General features: G+C 39.3%; 2 protein-coding genes across 4 annotated transcripts in view; one reads left to right on the plus strand and one right to left on the minus strand.

Moving 5' to 3' along the window:
• Nucleotides 1-397: 397 nt before the first annotated feature.
• PRIM1 (DNA primase subunit 1) lies at nt 398-23,595 on the minus strand. The gene is made up of 13 exons (XM_044228528.1): nt 23,438-23,595; nt 22,617-22,774; nt 18,093-18,199; nt 17,948-18,021; nt 16,448-16,584; nt 16,017-16,075; nt 14,927-15,036; nt 14,122-14,210; nt 13,815-13,956; nt 11,110-11,179; nt 10,121-10,212; nt 2,505-2,603; nt 398-590 (listed from the first exon to the last, which is right to left on the minus strand). The coding sequence occupies exons 1-13, from the start codon at nt 23,538-23,540 to the stop codon at nt 571-573; spliced, it is 1,260 nt and encodes a 419-aa protein (XP_044084463.1). The 5' UTR covers nt 23,541-23,595; the 3' UTR covers nt 398-570.
• Nucleotides 12,937-27,027, plus strand: part of HSD17B6 (hydroxysteroid 17-beta dehydrogenase 6) — a 46,408-nt gene continuing 32,317 nt past the window's right edge. For 2 of the 3 annotated variants that reach the window (XM_044228529.1, XM_044228530.1), the window contains exon 1: nt 23,692-23,792. The gene's annotated coding sequence lies outside the window, so the exon portion shown is untranslated. Of the gene's footprint in view, nt 12,978-23,691; nt 23,793-27,027 lie in introns of those variants that run through there. The other variant, XM_044228531.1, reaches the window with a different exon arrangement.

Raw genomic sequence — 27,027 nt, forward strand, 5'->3', positions numbered from 1 at the left:
CATAATAATTTTTCAAGTAAAGGAAATTTTGGGGGCACCTGGGTAGCTCAGTCTGTTGAGCGTCAGCCTTTGGCTCAGGTCATGATCCCAGAGTCCTGGGATTGAGCCCCTCATGGGGCTCCCTGCTCAGCAAGGAGCCTGCTTCTCCCTCTCCCTCTGCCCACTGCTCTGGCTACTTGTGCTCTCTCTGTCAAGTAAAAAAAAGAAAGAAAAGGAAAGGAAAGGAAATTTTGCTTTCAGTATTAAGACACATTATGGTTCTGTAATATATATTAAATTGCTCTTGATGTATTTGGTTTTTAAAAGATTTTATTTTTATTTATTTATTTGAAAGAGAGAGAGAGAGAGAGAGCGCGCGCGCAAGCATGAGTTGGGGGGAGGGGCAGAGGGAGAGGGAGATGCAGACTCCCCACTGAGTAGGGAGCCTGACCTGGGACTTGATCTCAGGACCCTGGGATCATGACCCTAGCCGAATGTAGACACCCAGCCGACTAAGCGACCCAGGCGCCTGAAGTATTTGATTCTTGAAGCTAGAAGATATCTACATAGGTTTGAGGAGAGCTGTTATCTTCAGAAGTCTTTCTGTAAATCTGGAATAGAATAGATTGTTGTCAAAGGGATAGTAAAGGAAGACAAGACAAATCCCATTTATTTCACATTCTGATTTGCTTAATGCTTCTATTAAATTCACATCATGCATAAAGATTTGCTTTCACTTTTGCTGAAGCCCACATTATAGGGTGAGCTAGTACAGAACAAAAGTACAAAGGACTTAATATAGCCAGTTGGAATGGCAGGTTCATTGAGGCTTTCCAAGTTCAGAGTCATCATTGTTCATTCAATAAGCACATATTTGAGTGTCTACTATGAGTTCAGCATTATCTTGGGCACTACTGTTTAACCATCATGCGCATTATTAAAAAATAAAGTGGGAAGGAAGTTTGTATTTCTATAACACTACTACAGTTTTCTATGGTATTGATCGATCTCCTGAATAATATTCACTGCTGATTTCTTTCATTTTGGCTTACACATATGTTTGGGTCTCTTATTCAGAGACACTGCTGTCCTCTCAGTATCTCCCTTTAGTCCCAATATGCAACATGATTTTATCAGTTCTCTACTGCATTTGACACTTGATAATCTCCTTGAACATTTCCTTTCCCTGGCTTCTGTGACACTTTTAATTTCCTTTTTCATCTCTCCACTTCCAAATCATTACCAACTCTCAAGGATGGCTCTAGTATTTGCTCCTTTTGGAGATATCCAGTACCAGTGTCCTAATGGTAATAGGCCGACTGGCCTCTTGGTCTTTTTTGTCCCTAACCTCTCCCCAGACACATTGTTGCTAGTTTTATTTTGCTAGATAAAACCATAAATCATGGTACTCCATTCCTCAAAACCCTTTACTAGATTATTTGTCCCTACTGAATTAAGCCCAGATTCTCAAGACTGGACTTCAAAGGCCATCTATACCCTGAATTCAGTCTGCTTCTTCAGATTTCTATCCCATCAATTTCTGCTGCATCTTTTTAAAAATAATTTTTATATATTTTTTATTAACATATAATGTATTATTAGCCCTAGGGGTACAGATCTGTGAATCGCCAGGTTTACAACCTCACAGCACTCACCATAGCACATACCCTCCCCTATGTCCATAACCCTACCACCCTCTCCCTCCACCCTACCCCTGGGCAACCCTCAGTTTGTTTTGTGAGATTAAGAGTCTCTTATAGTTTGTCTCCCTCCTGATCCCATCTTGTTTCATTTATTCTTTTCCTATCCCCACACCCCTCATGTTGCATCTCCACTTCCTCATAACAGGGAGATCATATGATAGTTGTCTTTCTCCAATTGACTTATTTCGCTAAGCATAATACCCTCTAGTTCCATCCACGCTTGACACATCTTTTTCCAGATTAGCTGTATTACTTGACGGCCTCTGGAGTGACCTGATGCTTTCCTATCTAATGCCTTTGCCATTCCTTCAAGAATGAACAACCTATCCCCTTTTCCCATTCCTGTACCCTTATCAAATCTCTGCTTGTAGAAATCCTATGCATACCTCAAGGCATGGTATATTGGCGTTGGGAACTAGAATCTGTATAGCCCCTCATTGTAAAGAGTTCAAATACCACTCTTTTCATACGAAATCTTCTCAGGTTCTCTCAGTCAGATGAGATCTCTTTCTTTAGCATTTTATACTTCTTTGTTTTGTATCAGTAGTACTTCCTAAGGGCGGGGGGCATGGTGTGGAATTCATCTTTGTATAATTAATCTTTGTTTCCCTCATAGTACCTGATACACAGAAGGTGTCTAATGAGTATCTGCTGAATTGAATTAAGGGAGCTCAATTTTTAAAACACTAAGGATAGTAAGCTAAATCAATAACTTGTTTTAGGAGGGCAAAAGCTAGAGCTCTAAAATTTCTCATGTACTAGATGATTAAACTTCCTACACTAAGATCTAAATAGCTAAAAAGGAAAGGCATAGAGTCTTACCACTCTTCTTGAGAAGTTCTCCTTTTCGGGATTTATCCAGGTTTTCAAGAAATTGTTCAAAAACTTTTATATAAGGAGCTAGACTGGTCTTCTTATAATCTAAATTATGAAGGCCATGCATTGTAATTAGCATTTTGGAAGCAGAATAACATGAGAGTATAACTTTAAGTTTTTTTAAAAAAAATTCTCTAAACAACAATAAGAAAAAGAATTCTCTAGAACAGTGCTGTCCAGTATAATGAGAAATATATAGTTTAAATATTCTACTAGTGGGGCGCCTGTGTGGCTTAGTTGGTTAAGCATCTGCCCTCCACTCAGGTCATGATCCCAAAGTCCTGGGATGGAGCCCCACATTGGGCTCCCCACTGTGCAGGAAGCCTGCTTTTTCTTCTCCCTCTGCCTGCCACTCCCTCTGCTTGTGTGCTCTCTCTCTCTCTGTCAAATAAATATATAAAAATCTTAAAATAAATAAATACTCTAGTAGCTACATTAAAAAGGTAAGACTAATTTTAATATTTTATTTAATTCAGTGTATCTAAAATATTAATACATAATAAAAATTGAAATATTTTATTTTTTTCATACTGTTTGAAATCTAGCATTTTGTACTTAAAATACATCTCAATTTAGATGATACATTATCATGAGAAATACTTGATCTATATTTAGATTTGAATTATAGGCAGTGTAAAAGTAGGCTCACATATCCAAATTTCCTAAACATACTTAAATGTTTTCTAATAATCGAATCAAATATCAGTTTTAAAATTTATCTATTGGGGCGCCTGGGTGGCTCAGTGGGTTGAGCCTCTGCCTTTGGCTCGGGTCATGATCTCAGGGTCCTGGAATCGAGTCCTACATCAGACTCTCTGCTCAGCAGGGAGCCTGCTTCCCTTCTCTCTGCCTACTTGTGATCTCTCTCTCTGTCAAATAAATAAAAATCTTAAAAAAAAAAAAAAAACCCCAAACATTAAAAAATTATTTATTTAAAAATATTTTAAAAATTTAAAAAATATTTGTTTTAGAGAGACATCCCTTAAGATTTTATTTTTAAGTAATTGCCATACCCAACATGGGACTTGAGCTCACAACCCTGAGGTCAAGAGTTGCATGTTCTACCGACTAAGCCAGGCACCCCAATCAGTTTTAAAATTTAAATTAATTAAAATTAAATTTAAAAAGTCAGTTCCTTGTTTATACTAGCCACATTCCAAGTGCTTAACAGCCATATGTGGCTGCTGTATTAAGACAGTGCTGCCTGAAAATATCCAAACCACACGTACATATCTACTTCAGTAGTCAGGCTTTCTGGTATTAGACCAGCATAATCTATTGCTCTATGTTAAATCCCATACAATATTCTTTTTTTTTTTTTTTAAACAAACTGTGGTTTCATTAATAAATAGTTTTACCAACAGAGCAAACATTAAAAGTGTCAGGGGCATTCTACCTGGAGACAACTAGAAGTTTATAGTCATAGTGCCTTAAGTATAGGTATTTTTTGATTTATATAAAATTTAAAAAATGTACACAACAAAAAAAGTTTTTAATCTTTCCCCCCAAGATTTTATTTATTTATTTCAGAGAGAGAGAGAGAGAGAGGGAGAGGGAGAGCACAAGCAGGGGGAGAGGCAGAGGGAGGAACAGACTCCCCACTGAGCAGGGAGCCTGATCCCAGGACCCTGAGATCATGACTTGAATGACTGAGCCACCCCCACAACAAAATTTTGAATACAGAATCTTAATCATCTATTTAATTACACAATCTATAATACCCAATGGGGAGAAAATCTGAGAACAAGATGAGATCTGGATTTCAGTAGTATGCTGTATCTGGATGGAATAGTCCTCATAATAGTTCATTCAAAAGAGTAAAAAAATTTTTACTTTAAAAAAAAAATTTTTTTTTTTTAAAGATTTTATTTATTTATTTGACAGACAGAGATCACAAGCAGGCAGACAGGCAGGCAGAAGAGGGAGAGGAGGAAGCAGGCTCCCCGCAGAGCAGAGAGCCCGATGCAGGACTCGATCTCAGGACCCTGAGATCATGACCTGAGCCGAAGGCAGCGGCCCAACCCACCGAGCCACCCAGGGGTATCTGGGTGGCTTAGTCAGTTTAATGTCTGCTTTTGGCTCAGGTCATGATCCTGAGATCCTAGGATGGAGTGTGTTGGGCTCCCTGCTCAGTGGGAAGTCTGCTTCTCCTTCTCCCTCTGCCATTTCTCCCCTGTTTATGTTCTCTCTCTCTCTCAAATAAATAAATAAATAAATACAATCTTTAATAAACATTATCTGATATACTTGGGACTAAAAAAGGAATTTTGAGGGGCGCCTGGGTGGCTCAGTGGGTTAAAGCCTCTGCTTTCGGCTCAGGTCATGATCCCAAGGTCCTGGGATCGAGCCCCACATCAGGCTCTCTGCTCAGCAGGGAGCCTGCTTCCTCCTCTCTGCCTGCCTCTCTGCCTACTTGTGATCTCTGTCTGTCAAATAAATAAATAAAATCTTAAAAAAATAAAAAAATAAATAAAAAAGGAATTTTGATGAGGATATTCAGATGAATATCTGAACTGTGGCAATCATGAAAGTACCGTGTATTTTTTTTTTTTTTTTTAGATTTTATTTATTTATTTGACAGACAGAGATCACAAGTAGGTGGGAGAGGCAGGCAGAGAGAGGAGAAAGCAGGCTCCCTGCGGAGCAGAGAGCCTGATGTGGGGCTCGATCCCAGGACCCTGGGATCATGACCTGAGCCGAAGGCAGAGGCTTTAACCCACTGAGCCACCCAGGTGCCCCAGTACCGTGTATTTTGTCCTAAACTTTTATATATGAATTTTCTTCTTTTTTTTTTTTTTTAAAGATTTTATTTATTTACTTGACAGAGAGAGATCACAAGTAGGCAGAGAGGCAGGCAGACAGAGAGAGGAGGAAGCAGGCTCCCTGCTGAGCAGACAGCCTGATGCGGGACTCGATCCCAGGACCCTGAGATCAGGACCTGAGCTGAAGGCAGCGCCTTAACCCACTGAGCCACCCAGGCGCCCCTATATATGAATTTTCTTATAATAATATAAAATATACACCAAGGAAACAGTTTAGTTTGGGATCAGCCCCATAGTACTTAGAACCTTTAATTCAAGATTCTAAGCTCCTTGCTTGTAAGTCTTTTTTTTTTTTTTTTAAAGATTTTATTTATTTATTTGACAGACAGAGATCACAAGTAGACAGAGAGAGAGAGAGATAGGGGGGGAAGCAGGCTCCCCACTGAGCAGACAGCCCGATGCGTGGCTCGATCCCAGGACCCTGGAATCATGACCTGAGCCGAAGGCAGAGGCTTTAACCCACTGAGCCACCCAGGTGCCCCTCCTTGCTTGTAAGTCTATATGTTTATTTCACCATTGTGGAATATGTAACAGGCATTCAATAATCACTTAAATATTTACTAACTACCTATTATATATTAAGTACTCTGCTAAATTCTAAAAAAAGTATAAGCCAAACTCTTTGGTTTTAAGAAGTTTTTAAATGAACTGGTAAAACAAGTCCTATATGTAGTAATAGAAAACAATATATAATTAAAAGACCAAAGAGGCACATGGATAATTATAAGGCCAAAGGATCCACCTGTCAGTGTTGAGTGAGGTGGCTGTGAGGTGAGTCTTAGAAAAAAGATATAATTACGGGTGCCTGGGTGGCTCAGTAAGTTAAACATCTGACTCTTGGTTTCCACTCAGGTCATGACCTCAGGGTAGTGAGACTGAGCCCTGCACTGGGCACCATGCTCTGTGTGGTCTGCTTGAGATTCTCTGCCTTTCCCTCTTCTGCCCCTCTCCCTGCTCATGCTTGCACTCTCTCTCTCAAATAAGTAAATAAAATCTTTAAAAAAGAAAAAGAAAAAAGATATTAGTGGATAGAACATTCCAGGATTCGTTAAGAAGTGTGGGAACAGGGGTTCCTGGGTGGCTTAGTGGGTAAAGCCTCTGCCTTCGGCTCAGGTTGTGATCTCAGTGTCCTGGGATCAAGCCCCACATCGGGCTCTCTGCTCATCGGGGAGCCTGTTTCCCCACCCCCACTCTCTTTGCCTGCCTCTCTCCCTACTTGTGATCTCTGTCAAATAAATAAATAAATAAATAAATAAAGAAAGAAAGAAAGAAAGAAAGAAAGAAGAAAGGGGGGGAACATGGTACTAGTATGATAAAGGACAAAGGCTTAAAATTACAGAAACTAAAGCGATAGTAGGGAACTTACACATCACTCATTCCAACCCCCCACCATCTCTAAAGCACCCCTGACTGATGGTTATTAGGCTATTTATGAATACTTGAAATGACAGGTAGTTTAGTTTATTTTTGAATAGTTATATTAGAAAATTTCTCTTTAAAATCTTTGAACAGGGGCAACCGGGTGGTTCAGTTGTTTAAGTGACTGCCTTTGGCTCAGGTCCTGGGATAGAGCCCTGCTCAGTGGGGAGCCTGCTTCTCTCTCTCCAGCTCCCCCTGCTTGTGCTTTATCAAATAAATAAAATCTTTAAAAAATAAAAAAAAAATCCCTGAACAAAAGGAAAAGATGTTCATCAAGAGAAAATATTTTTTAAAAATTGTGAAGTAAGGTATACATGTTGTTAAAAAGAATAAAATAGTACTAACAGGTTGGAAAAAATAGCTTTCTGCCCTAATTCTGACCTCTCCATCCTCTTCAATGGCAACCACTTTTTATTTCTAGCACCTCCTTTTAACAGATGAACACTTCCAATGTTTAGAAATCCAAAGCCATTCTTCCTAGGACTGTGGCTTTTTTGGGGGGAGGAGAAGTAGGAAAGGGTCAGAAGACTAAGATTTTTCTTAATTCTCAGTGTGTTGAAATTTCAAAATGATGTGCCTTGGTGCCAGTCTGTTTTCCTATTATGCTGAGCCTTTTCAATAAAGGGCTCATTTCTCCAATGGCTTCCTATATAATTTTGATATATATATTTTTTACCTCTCTGTTTGTTGTTTTTCTGAAACTCCCATAGTTAGGTATTAGATCTCCTGAACAATTCATTCATTCATTCATTTATTTATTTATTTATTTATTTATTTGTCAGAGACAGAGAGAATGAGCACAGATGGGGGAATGGCAGGCAGAGGGAGAATCAGTTTCCTGGCTGAGCAAGGAGCCAATGTGGACTCGATCCCAGGTCCCTGGGATCATCACCTGAGCCAAAGGCAGACGCTTAACTGACTGAGCCACCCAGGCATCCCCTGAACCATTCTTCTAATTTTATCTTTTTCCTCCTTAAAATAAAAACAGGGCGCCTGGGTGGCTCAGTGGGTTAAAGCCTCTGCCTTCAGCTCAGGTCGTGTTCCCAGTGTCCTGGGATCAAGCCCCGCATTGGGCTCTCTGCTCGGCGGGGAACCTGCTTCCCGCTCTCTCTCTGCCTACTTGTGATCTCTGTCTGTCAAATAAATAAATAAAATCTTTAAAAAAAAATAAAAACAAAAAATTTATCTTTTTTTGTAGTACTTTCTGGAAAATCTTAACTTTTCTAGCCTTTCCACTGAATTTTGTATTCTAATGATTATGTTTCTAATTTCTAAGACCTCTTTCTTATTCTGAATGTTTCTTTTCATAGCATTCTGCTATTGCTTCATGGCTACACTATCTTCTCATATTCTCTGAGGATAATTTTTTAAAAAAAGGTCTTCAGGGTTCCTGGCTGGCTCGGTTAGTAGCACATGTGACTTTTCTTCTCTGGTATGTGAGTTTGAGTCCCAAGCTGGGCAGAGATTGCTTAAGAAAAAAAGAGGGAAAAAAAAAAGGGTTTTCTTTGTTCCTTGCATTATCTGTTTTTTCTGAGTTCCTTTTTCCAGTTTATTCTGATTTTTCATGTTGGAGATGTTCTTCAAATTATTTATTTATTTATTTTAGATTTTATTCATTTATTTGACAGAGGGGGGGATCACGAGTAGGCAGAGAGGCAGGCAGAGAGAGAGGGAGAAGCAGGCTCCCCGCTGAGCAGAGAGCCTGATGCAAGGCTTGATCCCAGGACTGTGAGATCATGACCTGAGCCAATGGCAGAGGCTTAACCCACTGAGCCACGCAGGTACCCCCAATACTTTATTTATTTATTTTTAAAAGATTTTATTTATTTATTTGACAGACAGAGATCACAAGTAGGCAGAGAGGCAGGCAGAGAGAAGGGGGACGCAGGCTCCCTGCTGAGCAGAGAGCCTGATGTGGGGCTCGATCCCAGAACCCTGGGATCATGTCCTGAGCCGAAGGCAGAGGCTTAACCCACTGAGCCACCCAGGTGCCCCCCAATACTTTATTATTTTTTTTTCCAATACTTTATTTTTAAAAAATATTTTATTTACTTATTTGTTTGTGAGAGATGGGGGGGGAGGGGCAGAGAGAGAGGGACAAGCAGACACCATGCTGAGCACAGAGCCAGATGGAGGGCTCGATCTCATGACTCTGAGATCATGACCTTCGCCAAAACCAAGAATCAGATGCCCAACTGACTGAGTGACCCAGAAGCCCCTCAAATACCTTAGGCAGAGAGCTTGTAATCACTATAATCATTAATAGTGGAATATACTATGGTTAGGTATTATGTTAGAGCTGGAACAGATGAAGTGATTTTGTTTGTTTTGTTTTTGTTTTATGGAGTGATATTTGAACTTAGGTTTTGAAAGAAGGTGGCAACATTTGACCGAGAAAGGTCAGTTAGATAGCACAGATCTGCACTGTGTTACAACAGTCACTAGCCACAGGTGGCTACTTAAAATTAAATGAAACTGAAAATCAGGTCTCTCACAATTCAAGTGGAATGTGCCGCATGTGGCTAGTGAGTACCACACTGGGCAGAGCCTTACATTTCTACCACACAAGAAGTTCTATTGGTTCTGTAGCTATAGAGTGTCTTTTGGGTGTTAGTATATGAAGATTTGGCTTCTATTAGCAGGAAGATTTATAAGTTTCCCAGCTTCATCAAATTCTTGAATATACAATTCAACCACAGTTTAGATACATATTTACCATAACATTCTCTGGATACATCAAGAACAAAGAACAAAAGCATGCATATATAGTAGTTGTTAAGTAAGTAGGCGTTGAATCTAAAATTGTGAGAGTCAAACAACTATCAACACAAAATGACAATTTAATCTTATAGTATAAATCCTAGCATTTATTTATTTATTTTTTTAAAAAGAGATTTATTTATTTATTTGATAGACAGAGATCACAGGTAGGCAGAAAGGTAGGCAGAGGGAGAGGAGGAAGCAGCCTCCCTCCTGAGCAGAGAGCCTGATGTGGGGCTCGATCCCAGGACCCCAGGACCATGACCTGAGCCAAAGGCAGAGGCTTTAACCGACTGAGCCACCCAGGCGCCCCATAAATCCTAGCATTTAGATGTTGCTTTAGTAAATATCTGTTGACTCAGATTGGATTCAACAGCACCATTTGGGGAACTGATGAAGAAAGGACAGAAGCATTGCTATGATATTATTTGTAACTGAGCTGGTTTCATGATAAACATTGATCCATTCTGGGCTGAATCCAAGGAGAATTAATTATTGGACTGACAGAGGATTTCTTGTAAGAAACTTATATTAAAGTGAGACTTCAACATATTAACATACCTCTGGTTCTACGTTTGGTATCAGATTCGGCTTCATTTCCTTCTTTTCCCTCATCATTAATGGAAATGGCATCCAATTCACGGCAGAGAGAGCTACAAATAATAGAATAAGAGAATTTTTTTTTTTAATTTTTTAACTCTATACTTGATGTCGGGCTCAAACTCATGACCCCAAAATCAAGAGTCACAGGCCCTACCAACTGAACCAGCCACGTGCTCCAGAATAAGAGAATTTTATTCTGTTTTTTAAAAGTTGTCTCTGTGCCCAGTGTGGAGCCCAATTCAGGGCATAAACTTATGGCCCACAGATCAAGACCTGAGCTGAGATAAAGAGTTGGACGCTTAACCAACTGAGTCACCCAAGCACCCCAGAATAAGAATTTTAAGATTTTATTTATTTGATAGAGGGAGAGATCACAAGTAGGCAGAGAAGCAGCAGAGAGAGAGGGGGAAGCAGGCTCCCTGCTGAGCAGAGAGCCCAATGGGGGGCTCGATCCCAGGACCCTGAGATCATGACCTGAGCTGAAGGCAGAGGCTTAACCCACTGAGCCACTCAGGCATCCCCAGAGTAAGAATTTTAAAGTTGGTTCTTGGTCAACATTACCCAATGTATGATAGCACAAGAATCCCCCAAAATTTTCCGTGAAAACACTGTGTGACCAACTGAATTTGGGATATTCTAAAAGTCACAATTGCATCTTGGGAGTTTTCCATGCATAAGAGCATAATAAAAACTGGGAAATCTTGCAGTAAAGAACATTTTATCTGTTAAAATCGTTATTTCTCAAACTTATTTGAACTTACAATTTTTTTTTATAAGAGAATAGCAGCTTGTGTTCTGTAGAACTCACTAGGAAATGTTGCTGTACAAAGGCATTGTCATATAGCCTCAGAGCAGCTGCCTCTCTGAAAGGGCTCTAATTCAACCTACTTCAAATTCAGAGTAAAAATCACAAACAAAAAATGAATGATCAATGATCTGGAACATACCTTATGGTTGGAACAGTAAATGGATCAAACTGTTCCACTTTCTGTAAATCAATAGGCACAGAAATACGACCTGTAAGAACCAAAAGTTATAAACTGATGATTGTAAAATACAATCCTGTTTGTTATTTTGGCCAAATTTTAATCTAAGGCTTAGAAAAAGGGTTAGACTTATCTTTTTTTTTTAAGATTTTATTTATTCATTTGACAGAGATCACAAGTAGGCAGAGAGGCAGGCAGAGAAAGTGAGAGGGAAGCAGTCTCCCTGCCGAGCAGAAAGCCCGATGTGGGACTCGATCTCAGGATCCTGAGTTCATGACCCGAGCCAAAGGCAGCGGCCTAACCCACTGAGCCACCCAGGCGCCCCTTATCTGTTAAAAACAATAGCTAGAAATTACTTCCACATTAGCTGTTTTTAATTTCTCCTAAAAACAACAACAAAAAAAATAGGTATGAAAGAATGTTGAGCTATAATCTAGTGATCTTATTTCCACTTTTATTTCTATCTCCTTCTTCCTACTATCCTTATACATAAGGACAGAATGATATCAAATTTAGTGAGTCCTGAAAAATGAAATAACATAGATATAATTCATTTCATTAACTTGGTTTATTTGCTGAGATTAGAACAGACACCTATATGTTGGGCATCCTTAGAAAGCATTTTGGAAATAAAATAGACAGCATTATACTTCCCCTTTCACAATATCCACACATGGGATACCTCATAAAATTCATTACATCTCAAAAATGAGATAATCAATCTAAAGGATGCCAGGTAAATAACAAGTAAAATAATCAAGAGAATTGTTGTTTGGAGTTGTTGTTTGAAGACAGAGTAAAAAGACTACAGCTACTTACGGGAAAAGAATATAATCAAATGTGTATACTTATGAACATAATTATTTACCCAAACTCTGAGTATTAGAATAAGGGGATACCCACTATAGCTTTAGAGTTAGGTTTAAAAAATAATAAGAAATATATAATGCACACTGCATCAAAAACTAATGATGTGGGGCAACTGGGTGGCTCAGTGGGTTAAGCCTCTGCCTTCAGCTCAGGTTATGATCTCAGGGTCCTGGGACTGAGCCCCGAATCGGGCTCTCTGCTCTGCAAGGAGATTGCTTCCCCCTCTCTCTTTGCCTGCCTCTCTGCCTACTTGTGACCTTTCTCTCTGTCAAATAAATAAATAAAATCTTAAAAAAAACCCCAAAAAGCAACCAATGATGTATTTTATGGTGATAAATAAATAAAATAAATAAATAAACCCAAAACTTTTCAGCCACTGGCTATCTGAACAGAATTTTAAAATAATAATCAAATCAAATTAAAAAAAATTAAAAATTAATTCAAAAACTTAAAAAAGAAATATATAATGAGCACTGGATATGATATGGAACTGATGAATCACTGAACTCTACCTCTGAAACTAATAAGACAAATTAAAAAAAGAAATACTAAGCTTATTATGAAAAAAAGCTAAAAACACATAGTTGATAGGTTTAGAAAGGGGCTATTCAAATATATGCACTAGAGAATCATCACAGATTATTAAAGGAAACTAGGCAACTTAGGAGAACTGAATGTGTGACAGATCCTTTTCTAAGTACTTTACATCTAATTATTATTATTTATTTATTTTTTTAAAGATTTATTCATTTGAGAGAGACAGAGACAGAGCGAGCACAAGCAGGGGATGAAGCAGAGGAAGAGGGAGAAGCAGACTCCCTGCTGAGCCTGGAGTCCGACTTGGGGCTTGATCCAGGATCTCGAGACCACGACCTGAGCCAAACACAGACACCCAAACATCTGAGCCACCAAGGCACCCCAGCACTTTACATTTTAGATCTTCACAATAACCCTGTGAGGTAAGTACTATATCATTTCCATTTACAGATGAGGAAACCAAGACACAGAGAATAATTAGCCTAACATCCCACAGTGAGTGGTAGAATTAGACGAAAAAGGACAACTACATACAACTGTGTATGTCTCCTGGTTGGATGAAGCAAAGTTTATGTCAATATAGCAACCATTATATTTATTTTAAAGTCAGTTTCAGTCCATCAAAACATATATCTAAGAGAAATGTGAAGGAGGAAAGCTAAAACTATGGAAAAAGAACTGAGGGAGGAGGCATAGTGGGAAAACCACAGAACTTTCAAGTTTTAAGAACTGAATTCTCTTCCTAGCTCTGACACAATTTGTTTTAAGACTGTGAACAAGGGCGCCTGGGTGGCTCAGTGGGTTAGGCCGCTGCCTTCGGCTCAGGTTATGATCTCAGGGTCCTGGGATCGAGTCCCGCATCGGGCTCTCTGCTCAGCAGGGAGCCTGCTTCCCTCTCTCTCTCTCTGCTTGCCTCTCTGTCTACTTGTGATTTCTCTCTGTCAAATAAATAAATAAAATCTTAAAAAAAAAAAAAAAAAAAAAGACTGTGAACAAGTCACTTCAATCTCTTGGACCACGGTTTTCTCATCTGTACAATGAGAGCTGTTGTCCTTGGATTTCTAAGTTCCTCTATAGTTCCAACGCTAAACCTCAGAAACCCAGAGGAAAATTATTTATGTAGTGGAAACTGATCTGGTAGCTACTAGTCGACAATTAAAAAATAACTCAGTTATCATACGTATTCATACCCAGTGACATGCTTACTCAAACAAAAAATAACTCATTTTTCTTCTAGTTTTGCTTTCTCTATATTGTACCTGTTTTAGGATGAACACTAAAGGGGCTCTTCAGCAAATGATTGATTCCTTTGCTAACATTGATGTCCAGCCGTGGGAAACAGTACTGGAGCATGATCTCCCATTCCAGGCAGGGTCCACATTTGTCATTTTTGGTACTATCCTAAAAGGAGATAAAACTCTAGCATGAGGATCAGTAGGAACTTTTGAGGATTTCTTTAAGAGGTTAAAAAATGGCTTTCAGTGATCTTTAAGTTACTAAGCAAAAAAATTAGAATTTAACTAAGAATGACATTATATTTATAATAGAGATTTCAATGGAATATACCTGCAAGCTGATGGCTTTCATCAAATATTCCCAACGCTGAAGTGAATTGTGATACTTCGGGAAGTTTTGCTGAAGTGTCTCATGAATTGGTGATGAGTCATTAAGGAACACAGTCATTTAGAGCCACTGACAAACAACTTATTTTCAGTATGTATTACTCACAAGGATACCAAAAGTTTACTAGAAAGTAATTATTGTTTTAAAAAATGCAAATATTAATTAAATACATTTCCTTAAAAAAGTCCCCTGTAAAAATATATACAGAAATGACAGAAAGAATGCCAAAATAACCATATAGGTTTTTTGTTTTTTTTTTAAAAGATTTCACTTATTTATTTGGGAGAGAGAGAAAGCACGAGAGTTGGGAGGGTGAGAGGGGGAAGCAGACTCCCCTGCTGAGCAGGGAGCCTGAGGTGGGACTCGATCCTGAAACTCCAAGATCATAACCTGAGCCAAAGGCAGTCCCTTAACCAACTGAACCATCCAGGCGTCCCTTCTATATAGTTTAATGTAAAACCTTTCCCTGGTCTGTATATATTTTGACAAAATGATTCAGCATTCTTTAAGTATCCATTAATTCTATGAGGATCAACTTCCAAAATAAGGACATTTATTTCCAAAATGGTCTCATTTCTTACTGTATTCCAGACTAGATATACTAAAATGCAGAAAAACAGGAGATGTTTTTGTATAAAAAGATTAAACTTATAAGAGTAAGTATATGACAATATGTAGGCAGAACACATTTATAATATAGATCAATACATCATATAGCTCACATAGAAATGGCCTTGGGAAAGGATATTTTCAGGAACAAGGGCTAAAATCTTATCCCAGCTTTCTTTATTTTCAAGAATATCTTGATCAACTAAGGCATATTCTTGGAAGTATTTTTTTATTATGTTTATAGATTTGCTGTAGGAACAACAATAGCACAGTCCTAATACTATTAGCAACACATACATGCCAAGAAGGGAGGCTAGTGCTTGCTTCTATTGATATTTTTTTTTTAGTGAGCATACATTAGTCTAATAAGAAGACAAACTGAATTAGCTAACAAACAAATTAGCTATGTAAAATGGGAATAATATGCCTTCACAGGGTTATGAGAATTAACTAAGACATTCTAAGGGGGAAGAACCTAGTATAGCACCTGGCTTAGAATAGCTATTCAAGAAATGTTTACTTCTTAAATTCCATAACTTACAGATGAATAGCATCATAAATATGTAACAAGGGTAGAAACAGGCCAGGACAACATAATAATACATCAGTAGTAGTGTGGGATAGAGTCTACAGTTTCTACTCCGAAGTACTTGCATTAATGTCTCAACAATTACATAGTGCTTAGCAATTTGCAAACAGACTTCACATCTATCGTTTCATTTAATCTTTGCCACAACTCTGAGATAGATGGAGCAGATGTCGTTTTCCCCATCTTATACTTACAATGAGATAGAGGCTCTAATATTTTATCAGGGTTTTAGAAAGCCACAGAATAGAAACTCTTACTCTTAATGCAATGCTCTTTACATCTAGAGAAGTAGTGAATTTAGTGGAAAGAGTCTGAGTTTTGAAATTAGGCAGACTATGACATGCTTCCTAAATTTAACAATTACTTTTGTGGTACCAAAGAAATTAGACTATCTAAGTTCTACTTCAACTATAAATGGAGATACCATCATGTCCCTCATGAAGTTACTATTAAGACCAATAAGAACATCTGTAAAGCACCTATCATGAATACTGTAGCATAAGACAGTCATTCAATTAACTCTAGCCTTATTATCAGTAAAATGGTACCCCAATAGAGAAATTGGTAACAATGTAATTCTAAAAGCACATGTATGTAAATCAGACACAGCTTAAACCACATGGAATCTTTTCCAACAGACCTGACAAAAGGGTGAATTTTTTCACTTAGATGGACTTTCTTTTTAACATCTTGACCACCCTGAAAAATAAACCATCAAAAAAGAACTTCATGTATAAGACATAAGTGAAATAATTAAAAATTTTTTTAATGTACTCTAAATATAGATTAAATTCCTGTCAAAATATAGAATTTAATTCTTCTAATTATGTCAGTATTAACCGACATAATTGAACCAGAAAAGTCATTTTCCTCTTGCTACAAGGAGGATACTTACAGCAAAATATGAAAGATCTTAAAAAATGTAGCTACTGTGATTATTTGATCTGCTAGTAAGGTCATCTACTCTGGAATACGGATGCTATAAAAGATAGTTTCATTTTTTTCACTAAACATTTCAGGCTTGGTAACATCTAACAAACAAAGAAATGTAAAGTATTACTCAGATCTTACCTTTACAAGACTCAAATACTCAACTATCCCAGAACGTACTGCAGAGGACAGTTTTCTAACCGATTCATCACAGACCCAACAATGAACACCTCTCCTTCCAGAATATACCCAGAGACGATGCTTAAATCCAAAGTCCTCTGAGGAGGGAAGAAATAGTATGTTTTAAAATCTATAAGTAAATTTATAAACTCTTGGTTCTTGCTTACTTCCTTGGCTTCATTTTTACCTCTTATCCACATGTACTCACCTTAACTATACTAAATTATGTGTAGTTTCCTGTCTCCCATGGTCTTGCCTTCATGTCTATACCTATCCTGTTCTCTCTGCCAAGAATTTCTTCATGCCCTTTTTTCCCTCTCAAGCTTTTTTTTTTTCCTTTCAAGATTTTATTTGTTTATTTGTCAGAGAGTGAGAGAGCACAACCAAGGAGAGCAGCAGGCAGAGGGAGAAGCAGAGTCCCAGCTAAGCAGGGAGCCTGATGTGGAACTCGATCCCAGGAACCTGGGATCATGACCTGAGCTAAAGGCCGATGTTTAACTGTCTGAGCCACCCAGGCGTCCCCCAGAAAGAGCTCTTTTTAGTATATGCATTGCTGAAGCGAGGACAACAGTTAGCTATTTTTTTAAATTTTTTGATACAGTGAGTGAGCGTGCATGCATTGGGACAAGGAGTGGCAGAAGGTGGCAGAAGGAGAGAGAATCCCAAGCAGGCTCCTTGCCCAGGAGCACGATGTGGGCCTGTATCCCAGGACTCTGGGGTCATGAGCTGAGCTAAAATCAGGAGTTAGAGGCTTAACCAAATGAGCTACCCAGGCATCCCAAGAGTTAGCTTTTCTTTTTTTTTTTTCAAGGTATTTATTTTATTTATTTACTTATTTTAGAGGAGAGAGAGAGAGAGCACAAGGCATGGGGAAAGTCAGAGACAGAGGGAGAAGCAAGCTCCCCACTGCACAGGGAGCCCGATGTGGGGCTCGATCCCAAGACCCCTGGGATAATGACCTGAACTGAAGGCAGATAATCAACTGACTGAGCCACCCAGGTGCCCCTCTTTTTAATATCATTGTCATCCTTATCATCACCTTTTCTGATCTAATTTCTTTCTATTCCAATATGTACTCCTTCTGTTCTCTATCTCCATGGTACCTCGTGTATATTACTAAACTAAATGTAATCCTCTTATTTGTCACTTTCTTAGACTATAACCTACTTGAGGCAATCATTATCTTTCATATTTCCCTCATCTAGGACAGCTTTTAGCACACAGAGGTGCTCTGGGTAGCACACAGACTGAAGTGGATAAAAACTCACTGGTTTGTTCAACAGCTTTATTAGTGTTTCAACTACAACTTTATTCTAATCTCCTTTTATTTTCCAGATATATGTTTCAAGGAAACATGTTAGAAATCTATGAGATTTGATTATAAAATGGTATACATAGACAAATATTCAGAGGAAAACAGATTCTTACATTTGACCCCACTCAGACACTGCCAATACTTGCCCTTTAGTGCTCGGTCGATTATGCGTATGGCCATCGTCATGAGGGTCCAGCACTTAGAACATATGTCTGCAGAACTGGAGTAGAGGCATCATTACTCACTGTCAGTGATATTATCCACCCTACCAGCAAGGCATGCAGTGCTTACCTACAACATCTCCTCACATCGTCATAGTCTGTCATATCAATGTCAAACACCAGTTCTTTTTCTTGAGCCTGGAAAGCTCCCAGCTTCACTGTATTGTGCTGATTGGGCTACAAGGAGAAAATATTAATCAGCTTCTGTAAGAGCTGTCGTGCTGCCAATTTTGCTATTTTCTAACCACACAAAGAAAGTGGCCAAAGAGAAAAAAACCAAAAAAATCATAATATAATGCCAACTCTACTCAGTTAAAGTTCACTAGTTTGGATTTTATACATCCAGAATGGATGACAATATAAAGTTCATCTACTTTAAAAGGTTTTGGTAAATACATATTATCATAGATATTTGTTTTTTACCAGTTCTACTGAGATATAATTGATATGTAACATTGAATAATAAATATTTGTTAACTGGGGCGCTCGGGTGGCTCAGTTCGTTAAGAGTCTGCCTTCGGTTCAGGTCATGATCCCAGTGTCCTAGGATTCAGCCCCACATTGGGCTTCCTGCTCTGCCTGTTTCCCCCTCTCTCACTACCCCTGCTTGTGTTCCCTCTCTCACTGTGTCTCTTTGTCAAATAAATAAAGAAAATCTTTTTAAAAATTTGTTAATCAACAGAAATCCCAGTAAGGCTTTTTTAGGTTTCTTATAAAGAAAAGTACATACAAATAATTAATGCCCTATTGCAAACTGTTTTAAAGACTTTTAATTATTACTGGACATATAAGTAACAAAAAGGTATTTAAAATTGTTCAATAATTCAAAATATCTCAATTTAGTTTGAACTGAGCCTTTGGCTCAAGCTGTAAGTAGCCTCTTTTTTTTTTTTTTTTTTTTTAAAGAAAGATTTTATTTATTTATTTGACAGAGAGAAATCACAAGTAGGCAGAGCAGCAGGCAGAGAGAGGAAGCAGGCTTCCTGCTGAGCAGAGAGCCCGATGCGGGGCTCGATCCCAGGACCCTGAGATCATGACCTGAGTGGAAGGCAGAGGCTTTAACCCACTGAGCCACCCACGCGCCCCAATACCACTAAAATTTTTATAAGGAAAACCAAAAGGGCTGAATTTTAAACTCTCTGTAAGGAAAGATAAGCAATCCAATTTACACCTCAGCATCTCCCAAACTCAGGCGATAATGGGTATCCCTAGAGTGAGAGAGAGAGTGTGTGTGGTAGTGGTGAAGCTAAGATTAAAAACAGGAGAATCAGTTAAAAATCTATTTATGAAGCAGTTAATTCCCCAGATTCTTCCATTTACTCTGCAGAGCTAGGTGACTGCACTTTCATTTCCCTGGCAAAGACACCTGAATTATTATCTGGAGAACCTCAAATAGTGGGTCTCTCTGGACTGGGATGGGGGGCAGGAACAATAGGCACAGTTGAAGAAAGTGTATTGTACTGATATATAGCGGATTAAGTGGACAAACATTTACATGTGGAAAGTTGAGACCCAGCCCTCTCCCCAACTTTTATACCCTATTACTGCCATCCTATGCAGGAAACCAGAAGATTCCTCACTGAAGAATCTGATCAGGAGTGTCAGGCACTATTATAGGCTTTAGGAATAGAAGATTTGTGATCAAAACAAAGATCCCTGTGCAAGTGAAGTTTCTATTCAAGCAAAGATCTAGAGAAACTGACATCAGAGCTTCCTCCCCCAAAAATGGCCTAGCCAGATCACCCTGTAATAAAGAAATCCCAGCCATGTATACACAACTTCCAATCAGCTTTTTTAGTGCTTTATTTTAAAATATAAACAACATGCAAGAAATTATCAGACTTACGAGGAAAGCCTCTAATATGAAAGAGGAGAAAAAAACAGGGAAAAAAAGGGAGAAAACAGATTGTATAGCAGAACACATAAACTATCACTGATACTCTCAAAAAGATAAGACATATCAATGAAAAAAGTACAGGATGCTCTAAAAAAAAATTCTTGTAAATTATAATAGCAGAAATGAAAACCTCTGAGGAAATTCCCCAGAAAGTAGAGCAAAATAAAAATAAGAGGGAAAAAAAATTAGTGGATCAGTCCAAGACACGTAACATCTGACTTTAGGATTTGTAGAGACCAGAGAAAAATTATAGATAGAAAAAATTATATTTAAGGAAAAAAGGGGTGCCTGGCTGGTTCAGTCAGTAGAGCATGAGATACTGGATCTCTGGGTTTTAAGTTCAAGCCCCATGTTGGGGATAGAGATTACTTAAAAATAAAATCTTTTTTTTTTTTAAACTTCAAAATAAAATCTTAAAAAATAAAAGGAAAATTTCCCAGAATTGAAGGACACGAGTTCATGATCACAAGAGCCCATCATGTATCTAGCACAATAGGTGCAAAAAAGATGGACACCAAGGCACATCACTGTGAAACTTTAGTACATTAGGGACAGAGGGGCTAGGTAGAAAATCTTAAGAGCTTTCAGTTCCAACACAGTGAAATAAGAAACAGAATGGCATTAGTCTTCTTAACAGCAACACTGGAAGCTAGCAGATAATGCAAAATTCTAAGGGAAACTGATTTACAAACAACCACTAGTTAAGTACAAAGGTAGAATGAAGTCATTTTCCAGATACAGAAAGTGTCCAATATTTTCTTTTCCATGCACCTTTTCTCAGGAAGCTCATAGAGGACATGCTCTACGTAAAGAAAAGTAAACCAAAAAGAGAACAAAGGATTCAGGGAACACAGGATCCAAAATAGGAGGTGAAAGGAAATCAGGGTGATTACAAGATTATATTTATCCATGAGGCTTAGAGAGAGCAATTAGTCTAGCTTGGAGGTCAGGAAGCTGCAAGTGAAATTTCTTCAGGATGAAACTGACCAGATAAATAAATAAAATCTTTTTTTTTTTTTTTGAGATTTTATTTACTTATTTGACAGAGAGAGATAGATCACAAGTTGGCAGAGCAGCAGGCATAGAGAGGGAGGGGGAAACAGGCTCTCTGCTGAGCAGAGAGCCCGATGTAGGGCTCCATCCCAGGACCCTGAGATCATGACCTAAGCCAAAGGCAGAGGCTTAACCAACTGAGCCACCGAGGCACCCTAATAAATAAAATCTAAAAAAAAAAAAAACCACCAAAAACCCCCATGGGCACCTGGGTGGTTCAGTCAGTTAAGTGTCTGACTTCTGATTGTGGCTTAGGTCATGATCTCAGGGTTACAGGATTGAGCCTGGCCTTGGGCTCCATGTCTGCAGAGTCTCCTTGAGATTCTTTCCCTCTGCCTCTTGCCCTGCTGGGCGCTTGCTCTCTCTCTAAAATAAATATATAAATCTTGGGGGAAAAAAAAAGAAAAAGAAATAGTTCCATAAAAAAGCTATCATCCCATGAATGTGTTTCTCCCCCCATGTATGTATTTTTTTTTTTTTTTTTTTTTATTAAAAAGAGAGCACAAGCCGATGAGATGGTCAGAGGGAGAGAGAGAAGCAGACTCCCTACCGAGCATGGAGCCTGACACCAGGCCTGATCTCAGGACCCTGGGACCATGACCCAAGCTGAAGAAAGAAGGCAGATGCTTAACTGACTAGCCACCCAGGTGACCCTCCCCATGTGTGTATTTTTAAGGAAAGAAAGGCAATTTTGGTATGTTCATTCATTCAACAAATACGATATACTCTCTTGGGCAGGCACTAATCTAGACATTTAGACTGTATCAGTGGCAATGGATAGGAGGAGTGGCAGGTTCCAGAAGGCCTCAAAATGAAGACTTGAGGTGAGGGAAGGAACCAAGGAGATATCTGGGGAAATGGGTTCTGGGCAGCGGAAACTGCTTGAGCAGGGGCAGTGTGGCACGAGTGGAATGAGTGAGGGGGAGAGAGGGGCTTTTACTTTGAGCAAAATAGGGAGCCACTAGAGAACAGTTTTGAGCAGAGGAATCACAGAATCTAACTTGTTTTAAAAGGATTGCTCTGGCAACTGTTTTGAGAATACACTCTAGAGTCTATAGGAGCAAACTGTTAGGAAGTTTTTACAGTAGTTCAGATGAAAGATGATAAGGATGGTAGTAGTACTGGTACCAGTGGCTGGATTTCAGATAATATTCTGGTAGAGCTGAAGAGATTTCCTAATGGAATAGATATATGAGTGTGAGAGAAATAAAGGAATCAAGCATATCTCGAAGGGGTCCTGGTCTGGCTCAGTCCATAGAGCACGTGACTCTAAATATTGGGGTCACATTGGATATAGAGATTACTTAAAAACAAATAGACAAAACACCTCCAATGCTGGAAGACAATGTAATTGTTTTAAAATACCTTCCTTTAAACCACACTGACTTCCTTGTTTACTCTTTTGGCCAGATACTCAATTTTTCTGTCCTAGTAAGAATACAACCAATTCACTTCCAAATGATTTCCAATCAGTAATGTGGAGTATGAAAGAACAACAAAATATTACAATCTACTTGCAAAAAAGTTAAAGTGGGACTCAACTAGAATCAATTATAAAAATTTAACCTCAAAACAATGAGAACACCAATCCATTCTTGGTTTAAAAAACAAAACTACAAATACATTAAAAAACCGATTTCTTACTCTGTGGGAATATACCGCGCCTATATCAATCTTGTATGGATTCATTTTCTGCATCTCCTTTTCCAGCTCACTCTGGTTGTTGAAGGATTGGTAGCGAATGTAAATATCATCTTTCAATGTGAATGAAAATTCACGGTGTTGAAAGTAATTCTTTATTACTGCAAAATAAATATACCATTTTAAAGTTAATTTGGCACTTGATTCAGCTCAGGGCATTAAAACATTAATCAATGATAAGATATTTTTAATGAGCCCTCTGTGCTCAACGCTGTGCTACATGTTTAAAAACAAACAAACAAACACAAAACTAGTTCCTACTCTGAAGGTGCATACCATCCTGCCTCTGATAGGAAAAAGTAAAAATGAGGAAAAAGATGCAGACATATTCTAAAGATGTAATGTCAGCTGTCTCTCCTCGGTGAGCATACTAAGTTCAGCTGCGAAGAGCTCAGTACCTCTCATCTTCCGGGAGATGCCCGGCTGTCCCCGATACAGAACACGCCTCTGCTCCTTCCGGCTACGACCCAGTAATGTCCTGGGCTCAGGCGCGCGGCAAGTAAATGAGGAGCTGAATGGGGAGTCCCACCACGTGATGGAAGGAGCAGCGGGTCTTTCCTCCTCTGTGTGCCTGCTTACCGTAACCTCTCTCGGCCCCTTTACATCTCTCAGCTGGTGGGAAGGGCTCGAGATAATACGCGAAGGCGCTGGCACAATGCCTGGCGCACAGGAGGTACTTCATATTGTCGTTCCGAGGAACGCTCCCAGTACCTCCTCACCCTCCCCACCGAACCACTACCCACTCCGCTCCCGGCTTCCATCACCTCCGCCATAGTTGAGCCAACGGTAGTACTGGGCGTAGGGAAAAAGCCTCCGGTAATAAAGCTTAAGCAGTTCGGGCAGCTCGGCAGGGTCAAACGTCTCCATGAAAGGCTCGACTCACTGTCGTAGTACCGCAAAAATTGGCGGGAATCACACAGCAGGATCCCCGGACATTGCGCAGGCGCGCTGTGGCCGCAACCGGACGTCTCGACGGGCCGCTGGGAATTGTAGTTCCCACTTAGAGGTTGAACTGGGCGCCGCTTGGTCTCGGCTTATCAGCGTTCTCACTAAGACCTCTGCTCTGGTGGGTAGAAGAAAGCCGCTCCTGTTTCAGGAAGGAAGGTGTCGTACAGAGAGGTGAGCCCTTGAGCGTGTTGACTTAGTAAGATGATGTAAAAAATGATGTTCCCCGTTAACTTTATGAATGTTTTGGAAACGCATTTAAACAATGCAAGCCATTAAAAAAAAAGATTTTATTTCAGAGAGATTGAGAGCGCGAGCACAAGCAGGCAGAGCTGTAGGCAGAGGGAAAGGGAGAGGGAGAAGCAGGTTCACCGCTGGGCAAGGAGCCTGATGCTGTGCTCTATCTTAGGACGCTGGGATCATGAACCAAGCCCGAGGCACTTAAAAGAGTGAGCCACCCAAGCGCCAGTGTCTTTTTAAGAGGGTCTGAAAATTAATTCTTCATAGAATTACTAGGTCCACTATGTGGAAATAAACGAAGACCAACCAAATAAGGTCAAAGGCTTTTTATTCAGAGCTTGCTATATAGCAAGGGGGTCAGCTGCAGACACTTGGGTTCTAGCAGAGAGTCAAAGGCAGGCAGAGGAATCGGGAAGCTTTATATACTGGGTGAACAGAAGGTTTCAGGTGTACCTAGATTCAAGGCTGTTTACATGGGAAAGCTGTAGCTGGGCTAACTGGCATAGGGGCATTCTGTGTGATTGGTTAGGAGCGCTAATTTGGCTTTCTCTGATTGGTCCTAAATTGGAAGTAACTACAAAATCTAGGGAAGCTGATATTTATTAATCAAGTCCTGGCCATTTGGGGTTATGGTCTGGCTTCCTGAAATATCACTAGAGACAATGATCTGACTTTTGCAAGTCTGACCTATAGCAGGCTGGCTTCCTGAGCTGTTTATTATGGATAAGGGTATTGGTTTCCTGCGTTGGCTTCTAAAGGTTGTAGGTTGGAGTTCTGTTTTATTTTTGTTTGTAAGTAAACTCTACACCCAACATTGGGCTGAACTCACAACCCTGAGTTGCATGCCCTGTGAGCTGAGTCTGCCAGAAGCCCTCAGAGTTCTGTTTTTATATATGGTCTGGCCACGGTTTGTATATTCAGTCTCTCAAATAGAACACCCAGGAATGCTAAAATCTGAATTATAGAAATCTTGCAGAATCACGGAGAGATTTATGAGTATAAAAGGAGGCTGTTTGCTGCTAATGTGCAGATCTGCCCATCACTCTAACCTGATAAAGATAAACCTCATTGCAAATGTGGACTGGGGTGGAGAGTCTATAATCACAAAGATATCATGTCACTCGAAAAACCATCATTTTCATGAATTTTATGTTTGCAGTAACAGTAAGAGAGCAGGGAGAGAACAGAGTCTCTAGGAAGTTATTATTAGCTTAATCTCAAAAATGGTTAGGGTCTCTCAGCTCCTCTGGGCAAACTGGTCAAAATTGGGCTCTGGGCAGATCATGCTTATTTGAATATTCCTTGAAATCTGGTTTCCTGCACAGATCTTAGTTGATTTTCACAATCCATAGGCATCTTGTGTTGGGTAGCATGAATTTCATAACTGAGAATGTCTTCACTCTAATAATGATAACAAGAGTGCCCTAGAGAGTGCTCTTTTGCAGAACCATATCCCTCTGGACTGTTTAATGGAGGTTTCTCAGTTTTCTCATTGCTGTGTTTAGGAACTGCCTTTTTTTTTTTTTTAAGATTTTATTTATTTCAGACAGAGAGAGAGAGTGAGAGAGAGCATGAGCGTGGGTGGGGAGGGGCAGAAGGAGAGGGAGAAGCAGACTTCCCGATGAGCAGGGAGTCCAACATGGGGCTTGATTCCAGGACTGTGGGATCATGACCTGAGCTGACGTCAGATGCTCAACTGACTGAGGCACCCAGATGCCCCAGAACTGACTTCTTTGGGATATTTGGGAATCCATTTTGAATTTCAGGACCACTAAGGAGGGCAACTCCTGAAGGAACGAAGATGAAAGGGGAGAAAGCAAAGGAAGTTATATTTTTTGAGTTCCTACTGTGTGCTCGATTTATTTAACATTAGTTTTCTCACCAGGAAAAAGGGAATAATAATAGCTAATGTTTATATAGCATTTGCTGTGCTGTCAAGTACCCTTTTGAGAATTTATTCTTCCACTTTCTACCTGTCAGAATGGCTAAAATAAAAACAAACAAACAAACCAAGAAATAACAGGTATTGGTGAGGATGTAGAGAAAAAAGAACCCTCATGGAGGGAAATGTAAATTGGTGCAGCTACTGTGGAAAATAGTATGGAGTTTCCTCAAAAAATTAAAAATAAAAATATCATATGATTCAGTAATTCCACTACTGGCTATTTACCCAAGGAAGATGAAAGCCCTGGGGTGCCTGGGTGACTCAGTTGGTTAGGTATCTGCCTTTGTCTTGGGTCATGATCTGAGGGTCTTGGGATCAAGCCCCACATTGGGCACCCTGCTCAGTGGGGTGTCTGCTTTTCTCTCTCCTTATGTGCTCTCTCCCTCTGCGTTCTCTCTCTCTCAAATAAATAAAATCTTTATAAAAATTTAAAAAAAAGAAAATGGAAGCACTAATTAAAAAAGATATGTGCACCCTTGTGTTTATTGTAGCATTATTTACAGTAGCAAAGATATGTAGACAACCCACATATCCACCAATTGATGAATGGGCAACGACATGATGTATAAATATATATATTTATATAAATATATATATGTATATATAAATAAAAACACACTATGGAATATTACTCAGCCATAACAGAGAATGAGATCTGGCCATTTCCAACAACATGAATGGACTTAGAGAGTATTATGCTAGGTGAAGTAAGTGAGACAGAGAAAAACAGATAGATATCTTACAATTTCACTCATATGTGGAATCTAAGAAACAAAGACAAACAAAAAACCCAGACTCTTAAATACAGAGAACAAAATGGTGGCTGTTGGAGGTGACATGAAATGTAAATGAAAAGTAAATGAAAATTAAAAAAAGTAGGGGCGCCTGGGTAGCTCAGTGGGTTAAAGCCTCTGCATCCAGCTCGGGTCATGATCTCAGGGTCCAGGGATCGAGCCCCGCATCGGGCTCTCTGCTCAGCAGGGAGCCTGCTCCCCTTCTCTCTCTGCCTGCCTCTCTGCCTACTTGTGATCTCTATCTGTCAAATAAATAAATAAATAAATCTTAAAAAAAAAAGTAAATGAAAAGTACAGCATAGGGAATATACTCAATAAGATTGTAATAACACTGGTGACAGATGGTGACAAGACTTACCATGGTAAACACTGAGTAATGTATAGAATTGTTAAAAAAAAAAGAATTTTGGGGGACACATGGGTGGCTCAG

The sequence above is a fragment of the Neovison vison genome, chromosome 12 (genome assembly GCF_020171115.1).
Source record: "Neovison vison isolate M4711 chromosome 12, ASM_NN_V1, whole genome shotgun sequence".
Classification (NCBI taxonomy): domain Eukaryota; kingdom Metazoa; phylum Chordata; class Mammalia; order Carnivora; family Mustelidae; genus Neogale; species Neogale vison.

What these genes read in the sequence shown, in the direction of transcription:
- PRIM1 (XM_044228528.1), bottom strand. Translation starts at nt 23,540, where the DNA reads ATGGAGACGTTTGACCCTGCCGAGCTGCCCGAACTGCTTAAGCTTTAT. An exon ending in AAAATTCACCCTTTTGTCAG is followed by an intron (nt 15,037 to 16,016) that starts GTCTGTTGGAAA and finishes TTGTTCCTACAG; the next exon opens with CAAATCTATAAACATAATAA. An exon ending in TGAAAGCCATCAGCTTGCAG is followed by an intron (nt 13,957 to 14,121) that starts GTATATTCCATT and finishes ATCTCCTTTTAG; the next exon opens with GATAGTACCAAAAATGACAA.